The 14,752-nt window shown below is 32.7% G+C and overlaps 1 protein-coding gene and 1 pseudogene across 2 annotated transcripts; both read right to left on the reverse strand.

The window, feature by feature from the left end:
- Positions 1-1,342: 1,342 nt before the first annotated feature.
- LOC102618555 (protein DMR6-LIKE OXYGENASE 2-like) lies at positions 1,343-3,552 on the reverse strand. 2 transcript variants are annotated; one of them, XM_052431571.1, is made up of 3 exons: positions 2,977-3,552; positions 2,433-2,680; positions 1,343-2,283 (listed from the first exon to the last, which is right to left on the reverse strand). In XM_052431571.1, the coding sequence occupies exons 1-3, from the start codon at positions 3,211-3,213 to the stop codon at positions 1,887-1,889; spliced, it is 882 nt and encodes a 293-aa protein (XP_052287531.1). In that variant the 5' UTR covers positions 3,214-3,552; the 3' UTR covers positions 1,343-1,886. The 2 variants fall into 2 exon arrangements, with proteins under 2 accessions (XP_052287531.1, XP_052287532.1); XM_052431572.1 differs by having other exon boundaries at positions 2,216-2,330; positions 2,977-3,506.
- A 3,892-nt stretch (positions 3,553-7,444) lies between these two features.
- On the reverse strand, positions 7,445-8,780 carry LOC102618270 (probable disease resistance protein At5g63020; annotated as a pseudogene).
- Between the last annotated feature and the right edge of the window lie 5,972 nt (positions 8,781-14,752).

The following is a 14,752-nucleotide window of genomic DNA, read 5'->3' on the forward strand; positions in this document are numbered from 1 at the left end:
AATTGTGATAAATTGACTATTTTGCCCTTAAAACTTAAAATGAGGTAAAAATATAAATTTACCCCAAAAATTAACGTAAATTTTCATTACATAATTTTTTTATTTTGTTATTAACAATACATTTTTTTATTAAAAAAATGAATTATTAATGGTACATAATATTAACAATTATCTATAAAAAATATTCATATTATACCATAAAAGATTATTAACAACATATTATTTACAATTATACATATTATATCATAAAAATTTCTAGTTGGAACTTGGAGGAGTAGATCTTAAAAAATTTTGGTTAAATTTTGGAGGAGTAGATTTGTTTGTAAAGTAGTTTTTTTTAGCAATTATTAACAATTATCCGATAAATGGGATGGCATTTCATTTTTTTTAATCAAAGTTTCGTCACTCTTATGATGTCAGCGCTTGCAAACGGAAGTTAACGAATTGGTGGACGGCAGAAGTGTTTTGTCAACTTAGATTATACGAGTGATATACTTGAAAAGTGTTCACACACCTTTGATACGGGTGTCATTTAAGGGTATATGGCTGATAATTTCCCTATTAAATAACAAAATCAAATTGTATGATTTGTGGTTATTTTTATTTGACTCCTTATACAATGCCACGCCAATTTGTATAAAATAATTTGTAAAAAAAAAATGAATATATCATTTCGTTTCCTTGAATTTGTGTGAAACAGTTTATTAAAGTCATTGGTAGAGAATCTTGTAACCAATAGTGAGATCCTTAAGATTTGTTATAGTTGTAGTCAATTGTGAAAGCATTAGGGTCTGCTTGCATGTCAAGCAGTTACTGGAACCTCATCAAGAAAAACGGGTTTTTGAAATAATTCATTAATTAACATTTCCTAATAATTGAAAGCTCTCTAGTTTTATTTTATCTACTTATTGAGATTATGTATCCAGAAGCTTGTTAATTAGTATATGTACTGTTCTCTCAACTAGTCTGGTGAAACAAAAGGATCGATATTCAGCTGAAACTGGGATTTTATAAATGTTTAATTTAACTAAATACCATTAATTTGATATTGGTCCAAAGCTAAGATTAATTTGCTATTGGTCCAAAGCTAAGTATACATATATAAAGAAATGGGTAAACTTCAATTTGTTCCAAGATAAAAAGATTTTACTTGTTAAAGGGTGAAAATTTCAATTTACCCCGAAAGATTATTATAAGTACTAATGATTTTTTTTTTTTTGTCTGCTTAACAATAAATGATGATTTTTTAAAAAATTTTTTGGAGTTAAATTGAAGATTGTCACTCTAACTGAGGGATGAACTAAAGTTCACCAGAGAAATGGATGGAATACATAAAATAAAATGATTGACAACAGATGAAATATCGTCAATTATTTAGAGTTTTTGATCGAAATTTGATCTCCAAATACATTGGTAATGACAAGATCAAACAGTTCATGAAGCTTTGAACATGTCCAAGCGACACTCAGCTGCAAGTCCCCTGTTCCAAAATTTCTCGTAATATTCAGCATATGTAAAATCTCTATAGACAGCTGGGTGATCTTGGTCAATCAACCCTTAGCAGGATCTATCACAGCATCAGGCGATGGACAATAGAACGTTGGAATGGATATGCCGCGAAACGGCCGCACTTTAGAGGATTAGTGCTAACCCCGATGATTCATTTGTCGACACTTGACAGGGAAGATGTGGGTGACTACTGTACGAGTGCTAGAGGGCTGGTGCTAAGGCTGATTGAGGCCATATCTGAGAGCTTGGGGCTTCCGAGTGATTATATAGACAAGGAGGCATTGGGCAAACACGGGCAACACATGGCTTTGAACTACTATCCACCATGTCCTCAGCCTGAGCTTACATGTGGACTGCCAGGACACACTGATCCAAATCTAATAACTATTCTTCTTCAGGATGATGTCCCTGGATTGCAGGTCCTCAGAGACGGCAAATGTGTTCCTGTAAATCCTATTCCCAGCACCTTCATTGTCAACATCGGCGATCAAATGCAGGTTCTCGGCAATGATCGGTACAAGAGTGCGCTCCTTGTCGCGGCTCACCACCGCTCGATGGATAGTTATTAGATTTGGATCAGTGTGTCCTGGCAGTCCATATGTAAGCTCAGGCGGAGGACATGGTGGATAGTAGTTCAAAGCCATGTGTTGCCCGTGTTTGCCCAATGCCTCCTTGTCTATATAATCACTCGGAAGCCTCAAGCTCTCAGATATGGCCTCAATCAGCCTTAGCACCAACCCTCTAACACTTGTACAGTAGTCACCCACATCTTCCCTGTCACAAACCCTCTAGCACTAGTACAGTAGTCACCCACATCTTCCCTGTCAAGTGTCAACAAATGAATCATCGGGGTTAGCATTAATCCTGTAAAATGCAGACGTCTACACATAAGAATGAATACAATAATTATTAATTATATGTACCTGAAGGATGGAGGATTCAAAGGCCAGTCGTGCACGTAATCTTGAAGTGGATAACAATGAAGCCTTAAGAAATCTCTCCTGTTGGACGCCTTTTCAGTCTTGACATTAAAACTGGTGGACAGTCTTGTCGGCTTTAAAGGGTCATCGGAGTAATTCTTCAACCTCTCCCTCTCTGGCAATTTGAAAAATGTTCTTGCAATGCTCAACATGTTATTGATCATTGCCTCCGAAATTCCATGGTTCTTCACCTGGAAATTGTTATTTCATAGCATGTAATTAATATGAAAGATAACTAATTAATGAAACATATAGCAATGAGACAAAAAAATTTTGACAGATTGCTGATAAAAACAACAGGTGCCAGTTTAATTCTTTAATTAAAAAAGAAGGTAGACTAGCTCTAATGTACAAGTTGTTATAATTATTCTAAGGTGTGTATGTCCGCTTCTTTTAATTCTCTATACATACTATATGATGCAATTTTAAAAGATGCAATCATCCTCACAAGAAACAGATTATAAGTTGCTATATATGTATATATAACCTGAAAGAAGCCACCATGCTGGCATGCTTGGCCAATTTGTTTAATGATATCAGAGCGGCGAGGACCATAAAGGCCCTGGAGATCGATAAGCGGAATTGAACCGTCTGATATGTGAGCTTGATCGGTGAGATTTGGGCGGTCGGAAATGGGCCGGATATAATCCGAGGGAACATTTTGAAGAGTAGACGCAAGGTCGGATAGTAGAAGCTTGATGTGGGTGGTGGCTGCTGCAGCCATCTTCGACGAGTAAGAGCTTGTATAGTATATAATTTGCCAATCATAAAATATATAATTTGTCAGCAGTTTCTTGATGAATTGAATCAAGGTGCTGGTGAGTGGTGATATAATGCCTTCCTTCTATTTGTACAGAGCCTGGTGGGAGGGAAATGATGGAAACTGCTGACACGTACCGACAGCATTACATATCAAGTAAAAAGGGGGAAGATACCTTTTTGTATGATATGAAGAATATTGTTAGTATAAAAGTCGGTTGAGTCAGATGGATATTATCTAAATTCTCGCCGACTACCGACCATTGACAAAGTTCCCAAGAATACACAAAACAAAAGAATCCAAACCCAACTTAGTTGTAATATTATTAATCGCTTAGCTAGCCAGCAATGTCTATTGAGGATAACCAGATAACAGAAGAGGATCCACATCCCACTTAAATAATTAATTGATATGACAACACAGTACATATTTGGCATTTGATGGGATAATTTTGGCAATCCAATCAAACGGGAGTGACAGTGAACAACTTGGCCAAGTATCTAATAGACTCTAATCTAATCAATCAAAAATACTAACTAATTAATTTACCATCACTGCTAATCCACCAGCTTAGGTAGCAGAATACTGTTAGGAATTTGGATATGTAAATTAAGCATAAATAGTAAACTATGTTGTCTATCGATCTACTCTTGCCACATGGGTCTGTTCCAAGGTCCCTACTTGGTGAAAGGTCACAAAATGATATCTGACCCCAAAAAAAAAATTTGATAAATTATTTGTAGAAACAGTAATAAATTAGCAACGATTTATTTACTTGATAAAAAAAAAAGTAGACCAGTATTAGTTTATCATTATTTTTGTCAGCATTTTATCTCTTTAGGTTGGCATATGTGTATATATAATCAGTGGAATAGCTAGAAAATTATATCTATGTGGGCAAAATTTTTGACGGACTAAAGAAAAAATTATTTTGACTTCTGTAAGAGAAGATGCAAGATCAGATAGTAGAAGCTCGGTAGTGATTTCTGTTTAATTATCATTGCTCCTGTTGTACAAGTCTAAGTCACGTGGATATTATCTAAATAAATTCTTACCGACTGCCACAACCTGGAAAAAAAAAAAACCAATTAAATTGATTTAAATTAATAGTTGTTTAAATTATTTGATTCATTTTCAAAATGGGTCGGTAGATTGAACCGTAGGCCCTGTGGTATATGCATGCGATGACGCAGCAGGGGCAACGTCATTCGAACAACCTCATGTGATTGAGATATGTCGCCAGACTCGCCGCCAATTATGGTGATGCCGCAGAGCACCAAACAAAAGAATTGGGTTTTTTTACACATGGAGCAGGTTGAAATGTTTCAAAATTATTGGGCGTTTTCATATTTTCAAAAACTCAAACGGGACATTTTAATAAAATTTAAAGAAAGTAAAGTCTTTTACAAAATCATCCTTTGAAATTTTCCTATTCTGTATCCGTCCTTGTTGACCACTGTCTTTTCATCCTTCGTCCGTGAAATTGTACATTGCACATACAGAATTAAATTGCTTTCTAAAAATGTCTGCACATGTACATTGTACGGGCATTGAATCAAATTGTTAGATCAGTGATTTAATTGGGCTGAATTTGTAATATTGGACCAAAATCCAGCTTTAATTGCAAGTCAACAATGGTCAAGTATATGATGAAATTTTGTTGAAATGGTTTAAGGACCACTTGGTTTATTTCATGTATTTTTCCTTTTCATGTATTACATTTGGAAGCAACTAGAAAAGAAAATTAAAAATATGGTGCTAGCACTTTGGCCTAATTCAATTGCTGGCATGTCATACCAAAATTTAATAGTGTAAATTTTGGATTACCTTTCATTTTTCTTCAAATCATCCCTTTTACTTTTGAAACCATGAACTTATCTCATTTTTATTTAAAAGATAAGAAAAAAAATGAAAGTGGGTCAAAGAATTTTTTCTTTATTTTTTGTCTTCTTAAAAAAATAAGAAGTAGATTGAGATTTTCAAAAATAAGAGGGATGATTGAAGATAGATAATTCACGAGAAGTAATTTGAAACTAATCTTTTTACATGTAAATATGTAATGAGTATGATACCTTTGTAATGTTGTATGTATATTTGGTGTCACCTTTGTCTCGCTAACAAGAGGGGTGAAAATAGTTAAAGATGAAAATTAAATTATCGTGTTGGATAAGACGCAGTGGCAGATCTAGAAAAATAATTTATCGGGGGCTAGATTCTATAATAGTAAAATTTTAAAACTAAAACTTTGAATGTATAAAATATTTGCTAATACATTTATAATTGTTCTTGACGCATTTTCAAGAATAGAAAAATATTTGTGGTGATGAGCTATCATTATTTTTAATTATAGTGTAGGCTTTTATAATTCTAAAAGTTAAAGTTTAAATTTTGTGAGTTTATAAATTTTTAGGGTCAATTTTAATAGATTTAATGGGGGCTAATTAGAAATCTTAATTTTTTTCTTTTATTCCTAGAATTTTTTTTTTACCCCGCTGGTCACATATTGCATAAGACATAACTTAGCAAAAACTAAATACATTAAAAGTTTGTTTGGATTTTTCCATACTTTAAAATCATGGATTGGAAAATTTATATATATATTCATTAACTAAGGTAGGTGCCCTCACTTTTTTTTTAAAAAAATACGGATATATTATTAAACTATGCGATCTAACATAATCCTTTTAATTAATTATTAAACTATATAATTTAATAACGTGTCCGTATAGAAAAAATAAAGATTCCTATCATTATATATATAAAATAAATGCAACTTACCTTCTTCATTCATTGTCAAATATTGCTTCAAACCATTAATTTTTTAAATCGTCATCACATCTCATGTTGTTAACTTGGTATAATAACTATTAAAGTCGATTTTTAAAACTTGGTCATCATCATGTACTTTTTCATCGATTGGAAAAGAAAAAATTTGTAACATTACAAACAAATGACAACATGACAACAACACAAGGGTTTGTCCCACTGCTACCACAAGTCAATTCAAAATTTCGCACCAAGATCTCTGATTAACAGCTGGTTTAAAGCAAGAAAGAAAAGCATCTTGAGTGTCTTGATCCTCCCACTGTAGCTTTTTCCACCAGTTTTCTTCTCCCTTGATAACGACTTTACACCCTTTCGCGCTGTTAGAATCGAGAGGAAGCTTGAAAAGCATGGGGCATCCTTCAACTCTAATTTCCTTTAAATTTGGAAAGGCCAAGGCCTCCCAATTGATACAACACAAATTTCTTAGATTTTCCAGGCTAAGAAATTGGAGTTTTGCAAAAACACTCTTCCTCCTCTCTTGATGACGATGATGAAGTTGACTCAATTTGTTGGCTTTGATTATTTGCTCCATGTCACAGCAGCTTAATACAACGATGGACTTGAGGCTTGGAGCAAAAACGAGCCATGTCAAGTCCTTCAACTTGAAGCAAAAGCCTACTTTGACTGTGTGAAGGCTGTGGAAACCATGGGCTAATTGGTTTACTGATGATCTTTGTATAATCATCTGAAAATCTTCCAAATGTTTACAACCAGCAACGTAAAGTTTATTGAGATTGTGTAGGCATGCTAAACAGAAAATATCGAGTGACTTTGAATCGTTAAAGCATCGGAGGAAAAGAAATTGAGTACATCTTTGCAATTCCTGGGAGATCAAAAGTTCCTGGAGAGCTTGCAACCTTTTCAAGGTGATGGTCACCGCCATTAAATATTTCATGCCGATCAATTCCTCCACCAAAACTTGATGACCCCCAAACAGAACATTGCTTTTCAATCTTTCAATTTTGGAACCACCGCAATCAAACATTCTCAATACCTGTAACTTTGAAAATGCAGAAATCACCAGCCTTGGAAATTGATTGAGATTATACATGTACTGCAAGTTCAGGCATTTCAAATTTACTAATTTTTGTAGATCAATTGGTAAATGTGTAATGGCCGTACTGGATAAATCAAGATGTTCGAGTGAAACCAATGTTGAAATTCCTAACGGTAATTTCCATAGCAAATGATTATTTGACATATTGAAAACTCTGAGAGAAGGCGTAAATTAAAAGAAGTCACCTGCGATCATCTTCAAACTATTGTCGCTAAGAAACAAAGAAAGAATGTGAGGGCAGGTTGGAGTTCTGATAGATTCTCAATTTTGTTTTTCATCAAGGACATTCTTCTAACATTTCTCCAGTTTTGTATCTCCGGTGCTTCTGTTAATCCAAAACCTGCGTGAACTAAGAAGTTTTCCTTCTCCTTCTCGATTTTACAAGCTATCCATAACACCATGTCACGGATCACATCGTGCATCTTTACAACATGTTATCCACTTTCCTCTTCTCCTATGTCTCCCCATTCTTCCTCCAGGAGACATGCATGAAGAAGAATACCAATAATGTAATATCCTTCATCGTATGCTCCACTTCTATCATATTGATCTAAAAATCCTTCGCCAATCCAACAATCTATCAATTCACTTTTACGAGTTCTATAGTCTTCAGGAAATAAACCACAGTATAAGAGACAAGATCGTATTGTTTCATCAGGTAAGCTGTCATAACTATATTTTAGAAGAGGATACACTTCTTTTCCCATACCTGGAAATTCTGAGGCTGATATTCTTAAAACTTGAATCGCATAGTGCCACTCTTGAGGTGTCTTTTTGCAAGCCATTACGCGACCGATGGTAATGAGTGCAAGTGGCAAACCAGCACACTCTTGAGCCACACTTCTGGCTAGTTCAGGAATGTTTGGATGGTTTTTGAGAACATCTCTTCAGAGATTCTCACGAAACAATCTCCATGCATCCTCAGGTCCCAAACACTCTACTTTTAAGAACTCGTGAGCTTGCATTGCACTACAGATTTCAAGAAAACGAGTTGTGAAGTCTATCCTGGATTTATTTTCAGGGTCGGGAAAAGGAACACCCACTTTAGTTAAATCAACGCGCTCCCAAATATCATCCAATAACAATAAAAGCTTCTTCTTGCTCAAAATTCTGAAGATATCCGATGCTTTGTCTTCAAGACTTCCATTCTTCCATGATTCGTCAAGAAAACCAATTCTTCTCCCAATTCTCTCTTGAATCTTTTCAAGCTGTAAATCTTTAGACACCACCATCCAAATCACAACATCAAAATCATTTGGTGCACCGAGAAGCTTGTTGTTGATTTTGTTAACAGAGTAGTCTTTCCGACTCCCCCCATGCCATATAGGCCAATGATTCCCACTTGTTCTTCTCTAAGACATCTCCTGACTTTATCAAATGTTGATTCCAAACCCACTGTTGGTTCACAAGGCCTCTGGTCCACTGCAGGCGGCGGTACCTTCTCAGCGACCGCATCAAAAGCTCCTTCACCCATTAAATTATTCACAAGCTGCAGCGTCTTAGCCACTCGTTTCCCGAACTCGAAGCTTGACTTGCAGTTCTTGGAACAGCAGCCTCCCGGACATAATTTATCAACTTCTTGAGAGCTATCCCTCATCAGTTCACCAACTTTAGTTTCCACAGCTTCCACTCTTGAAATTTTTGTCATAAAAGTCTGACTAATGAAATTACTCTTGGCTCAATTCCTACATCAGATATGAGCCACTGACTGCTTCCTTTATTTCATGTATTTGAAGCAACTAGAGGAAGAGAAGAAGGAAAAAAGGAAAAAAGAACCTTAATATGTGGTGGTACCTTTTTAAAATCATTCAGTTGCTTAACACGTATATCCAAATTAATGTAACAAGTTGTGCTGCATGCATTTTGTGTCTCCTTTTGTCTCCTGAAAGAGGGTTTAAAACTTGAAGTAATTAAGAGTGGAAATTAAACTATCATGTTAGGGAAGACATAATGATTAAGCAAAAACTTTGCTGTTTTATATAGATGTCGGTAAAATGACCGTTTGATTATAGTTGTTGATTGGTAATCTCACTCGGAAATGTTATGTTATTATTACATTAACATTGAGCATGATTTGCACCACTTTCTGCCGAGTACCCACCATTAATTCTCGGAATGAAATGGCATTTTTACAGAAACCACGAAAGCTCTTCATGGTTTCTGATGATTGGGCTCCCCAATTGGGTTTGGTCTCGTGCACTTGGGCTTCTAGTCCATTATTGATCATTCAATTGCACTAGGGCATCTATTGCATGTTCTAGTAATTAATTAGTGTAACATTCACATTATAATGCATTACTTGTTATTTTTTGCATGTAGATAATTTCAAATTTCGATCAAAGAACCTCAGATTCTTTGAATTTTACGGTGTATATTTCTGATCAAGATGGCGAATCAGCTAATGCCAACGAAAATGATTTTGAGACTGCATTGGAAGTAGTTAACCAATTTATATTCAGTCAAGGTTTCAAACCTATTGCAAAACTTAATTTGGTTGAAATTGAGAGATATTTTGCGAATGACTGGGATTCTAGCCTATTTAGATCATTTCACTAATTGGAGCTGCATCTATGCAATTTTACGCCTTCGAAGGGAATATTATGTCTCAAACGTCTTTAATTATATTCTCTGAAGCATGAAGAGACGATGAACAATAATTCTAGCATAAGATATGTATGAACTCGCTGATTCAAAAATTTAAGGCAGGTGAAAAAGATTTTGCAGAAAACCCAATAGCTAGAATGGACAGAACAATACTAATATTTTTTGTTTAGACATAATCTATTCAATTTCTTCATTTTCTTACCTTTTGCAGCAAGTTCATATGTGAAAAGAATTTAGATCTATCACAAATAAATGTAGGCAATTAAAAATAAAAAATTAATTACTTAATTAATTTTTCAGAAGTACTGTTCATTGTACCATTCACCGTTACTGTTCGCCCGCAACTGTTCACATCCGCTTCAAAAAAATTAATTTTTCAAAAACACAATAAAATGCAGAAAATAAATGACACATAGATTTTAAAGTGGTTCGGATTAATCAATCATACATCAACGAGACCACACCCAGATGAAAATCAATTCACTAAGTTGAGATGTTACAACCTATGAATTTACCAAACTTAGGACTCTCACTTACAGTTTATCACTATATAATTTACTCTACCTTAGACTAAATCTGGTTCTCATGAATAATTGATTGAATCTGGTTCTCATGAATAATTGCTACCCCTCTTGATCCACGATCCTCAAAGCACTTCGCAAATTGTTCAATAGCAATTCTTCAACGTCTAGTAATCCAAGATCCACATAAATTCTCCACAGAAATTAAAAAAAAAAAGATAAGAAAACAAATCAACACAACATTATGCGCCAAATCTGAATTCTCTAGGGAGGAGGCCGAATTTTGGTTCTCTGCTTTATGCTCTGTGTTGTGCGTTCCTCCAATTGTGAAATACTTCTCTTTATATAGGCACTAAGGTTTCACCAAAATAGCAAGTCTTAAAAGACTTAGATACTTTCCAAATAAGAGTTTTTTTCCTCTTATAATTCCTATGAATCTGAATATGAATAAATATGATCTTCTTGCCTTACTTGTCTCCTAAAAAATATCTAAAACATTTAATAAACTTCCTATTTGAACCAACTTCTTGCTCTAAATAGATCTCATGAGCCAACTATAGAATCTCATCATTAATTGACTTACTAAATTAGACATCTAATTAAATTAGGAAATAAATATTCCTAATAAATTGGAATCTCAATAAATTAGGGGATTAATAAATTAATTCTATTACAAGATATGCAATAAATAAACTTCCAATTTAACTAAACTTGCCATAAGATACCAACTCTAAAAATAATAGACTTAACAATATGTGTATTATTTATGGTAAGCTAGAAGCCAGAATCTTGAGTCAAAACTGATGATTGGATATTAGGGAAAACTAAATAGATTGTCATTGAACAAAGTGAATCTATTTTGTTTCTTCCAATTTTCGACCTTCAATTGCCAGTATTTATCACAAAAGCTCCATCTATTATGTATAAACAAGTGAAGGGCGGACATGAAATATTGGAGGAAATTAAACAATAACAAGAGAGTATGTTAATGTGTTTGTTTAATTCCCTCCAATTTTCACATACAGCATTCACAGTGATAGAGTTGAAAACGAGTAGCAAAAGATACTCGAAACAATGTGGCGATGGCCAGTATAATTTATAGACCTTCTTAAGCAGCAAGGCAGGACAGAAACAGAATCACAAGAATTGCATGAACACTAAGCAACAAACTCATTCGGCACTCCCCCATGGAGGGACGCCAAATTGATGGGCTGGGTAGGTTTTTCCCAAGCCCAGGCCCAAGCCCACGACATGGCTATTTGGATTGTACCCTTTATAATTGTTGAATTGTTAAAGAGCGAAGCTCCAAACACCTCTTTAAAACTCGGAAAATTATTATTATACCACATATATTTTATCTTATATTCATCTAACCACTACAAAACTCTAACATATTTTTTGCACCATTTTTCTTTTTAAATTTGTATCAATTAGCCACTTTTACAATAACACCGTTGAATAATTTAAATAAAATATCAATTTTATCCCTAAATAAATTAAAAGACCATTTTATTTATAAAAACTTTGAAAAATAAAAAAATTATAATTACAAAGATACCCCTAAATTTAATTAAAAATAAATCCCAAAATTATAGTTTTTATTTTTAATAAAAATTATTTTTAATAAAAAATTGTAATTATAAAAATAACTACAAAATTTTGGGATTTAATAAAAATTCCCTTAATTACTAAGATTTTTGGATTTATTTTTTAATAATAAATTCAGTTATTTTGATAAAATTTTGTAAAATTATAATTTTTAACAAACAATAATTATTAAAATTTTGAAAAATCTAAATGTAATAAAAATTAGCTAGGCACCTCTACTTGGGATTTATTTTTTATTAAATTTTGGGGTATTTTTATAATATAATTTTTTATTTTTTAAGCTTTTATAAAATAAAACGATTTTTTAATTTATTTAGAGGTAAAATTATTATTTCATTTAAATTATTTAACGGTGTTAGTGCAAAAGTGGCTAATTGATATAAATTAAAAAAGAAAAGTGGTGCAAAGATCACGTTAGAATTTTGTGGTGGTTAGGTTAACATAGCGCAAAATAGAGGTGATACAATGATAATTTCCTTTAAAACTCTTATGAAACCCCACTTGTTATATACATAACTCTTACTTGAATGAAAATGACAGAAAAATGACAAAAGGTTATAATAGAGTTTAATTAAATTTTAAAAATAATCTTTTTTTTCATAAAAATCTTATCATGGTATATACTTTATTATTTATTTCCTCAAAATTATTTTATTTAAAAAAAATTAATTATATCATTTAATGACGGAGGGTTCATGATTTGTAGCTGTAAAATACATTAATTTAATTGAATTTATATTTTGTGTTTTTTATGTAATTTCCTCAAGTAATAGAACTGTAATTCCAAATTTAGAGTTTTATAAGGATTTTAAATGGGTGTGAGGACTAAATATTAAATTGTGAACCCATAAGTAGTTTAGTTGGGCTGAGTTTGGAAAATTGGACCAAAATCTAGCTTGAAATGAAATATCATGGCCCAATTATGTGAGATTTGAATAAAGTGGTTGACTTTAAAAATAATCTTACAAGTGATTTACACAATTAGCGTAGGCTATAAATAGGCAACTATTCTAGTTACAAACGATCGTGTAATATTATGTCACACTTTTAAATTATGCCAGTTATAAAATGGCTGGCTTATTGTTTATTTTATGTATTTGAAATCATCTAATTAATCTTCGATCTCATTTATTTCCTTCGTAAGAGTCTAAAAGATTTAAAAAAAAACCGCAGCGGTATTATGATTAGATTCAATAATCAAACACATAATAAACACTTCTGCTTAATATACACAAGAGTGGTGTTATACTTATTCAATTGGGATATGTATTCCAATTAATAAGCCACTAATAGAATTTCACTATTTGGATTATAAATCATCATTTACCACATCAATTGCGATAAAAACTAAGGGCCAATTTGGTGTATTTTATGGTGTATTTTGAATTGCAACCCCTCAAGTTCATTTCATGGTTTTGTTTGGATAAAACCAAAACATTCCGTGTCCATTGGTAGGAGATTGAATCTATTCAAATACCAATCAAACAATAAATTTTATGAGCCAAAGTTATAGCTCTATATTTATCTTATATATTTTCATGCCACCCATTCATCGTAACTCAATAACATAATTCAAGAAGGAAAATAAGAAAAAGCTATTTAAGATTTCTTGAAACGATCACAAAATTCGAAGCTAGATAGGGATAGATTCAAACCCTAATCAAACAATGAATTTTCTGAGCCAAAGTTATAGGTCTATATTTATCTTACATATTTTCATGCTACCCATCCATCGTAACTCACTAAGATAATTCAAGAAGGGAAATGAGAAAAAACTATCTAAGATTTCTTGAAACAATCACAAAATTCGAAGCTAGTGAAGGATAGATTTTGCTTGTTAAGGTTTCATGTAATACCAACTATAGGTATTGCTGCCGAAAATATAAAATAACAAAATCAAATTGTATGATTTGTGTTATTTTTGGTTAACTTCTTATACGATGCCACACTAATTTGTATAAAATAATTTGTAAAAAAAGTGAATATATCATTTCTCTTTCAAATTAAAATTATTAAATCTCTATTTTAAAAGGCAGATGCAAATAAATTAATTTTTTTTAAATTATAATTTCATAAGCAATATCTTTTTCTAATTACAAATGCAATGAGCAAAGTACTTTTTTTTTCATTCTCATTCTAATAAGAGATTCATCATTAATATCAGAAATGGTGGAATGAAAATATTGGTTATTGTTTTAATAATTAAAACTAGCATCAAATTTAATGGAAGAACCACATTTCATTTTCCCTTCTTTAGAATTATGCACGACTATGAGTACTAAATTTTGCCTGGTTAGATTATATATATCTCCTTTCCTTGAATTTGTGTGAAACAGTTTATTAAAGTCATTGGTAAAGAATCTTGTAACCAATAGTGAAATCCTCAAGATTTGTTATAGTTGTAGACAATTCTGAAAGCATTAGGATCTACTTATTGAGCAAAACGGGTTTTTGGAATAATTCATTAATTAACATTTCCTAATAATTGAAAGCTCTCTAGTTTTATTTTAGGGAAATTATCATTTGTATACCCTTAGTTTACTCAATTATCAAAAATACTACAACACTTTGAGGGTGTATCAATCGTCCACCTTAAGTTGACAAAATATATCAGATGACCACCAAACCATTAGTTGCCGTTTAAGTATGATGACCTCAAAAGGGTAATTTGGTCTTTCATATAATACAAGCGATAAAAAGAGAATTTAAGGGTATACAAGTGATAATTTTCAAGGGTAAAATTATCAATTCACTGTAATTCCGTTAACTTTCAAACGGCAATTAACGGTTTGGTGGTTGGCTGATACATTTTGTCAACTAAGGATGGACGATTGATACACCCTTAAAGTGTTGTAGTATTTTTGATAACAGAGCAAATATAGGGTAT

This window comes from Citrus sinensis, chromosome 7 (assembly GCF_022201045.2).
Source record: "Citrus sinensis cultivar Valencia sweet orange chromosome 7, DVS_A1.0, whole genome shotgun sequence".
NCBI classification, from domain to species: Eukaryota; Viridiplantae; Streptophyta; class Magnoliopsida; order Sapindales; family Rutaceae; genus Citrus; species Citrus sinensis.

Excerpts from the sequence above, each read along its gene's own strand:
- LOC102618555 (XM_052431571.1), bottom strand. The coding sequence starts at position 3,213 with ATGGCTGCAGCAGCCACCACCCACATCAAGCTTCTACTATCCGACCTT. Across the intron at positions 2,681-2,976 it reads AGCATGGTGGCTTCTTTCAG|GTGAAGAACCATGGAATTTC; the intron begins GTTATATATACA and ends AACAATTTCCAG. Across the intron at positions 2,284-2,432 it reads TTGAATCCTCCATCCTTCAG|GGAAGATGTGGGTGACTACT; the intron begins GTACATATAATT and ends GGTTTGTGACAG.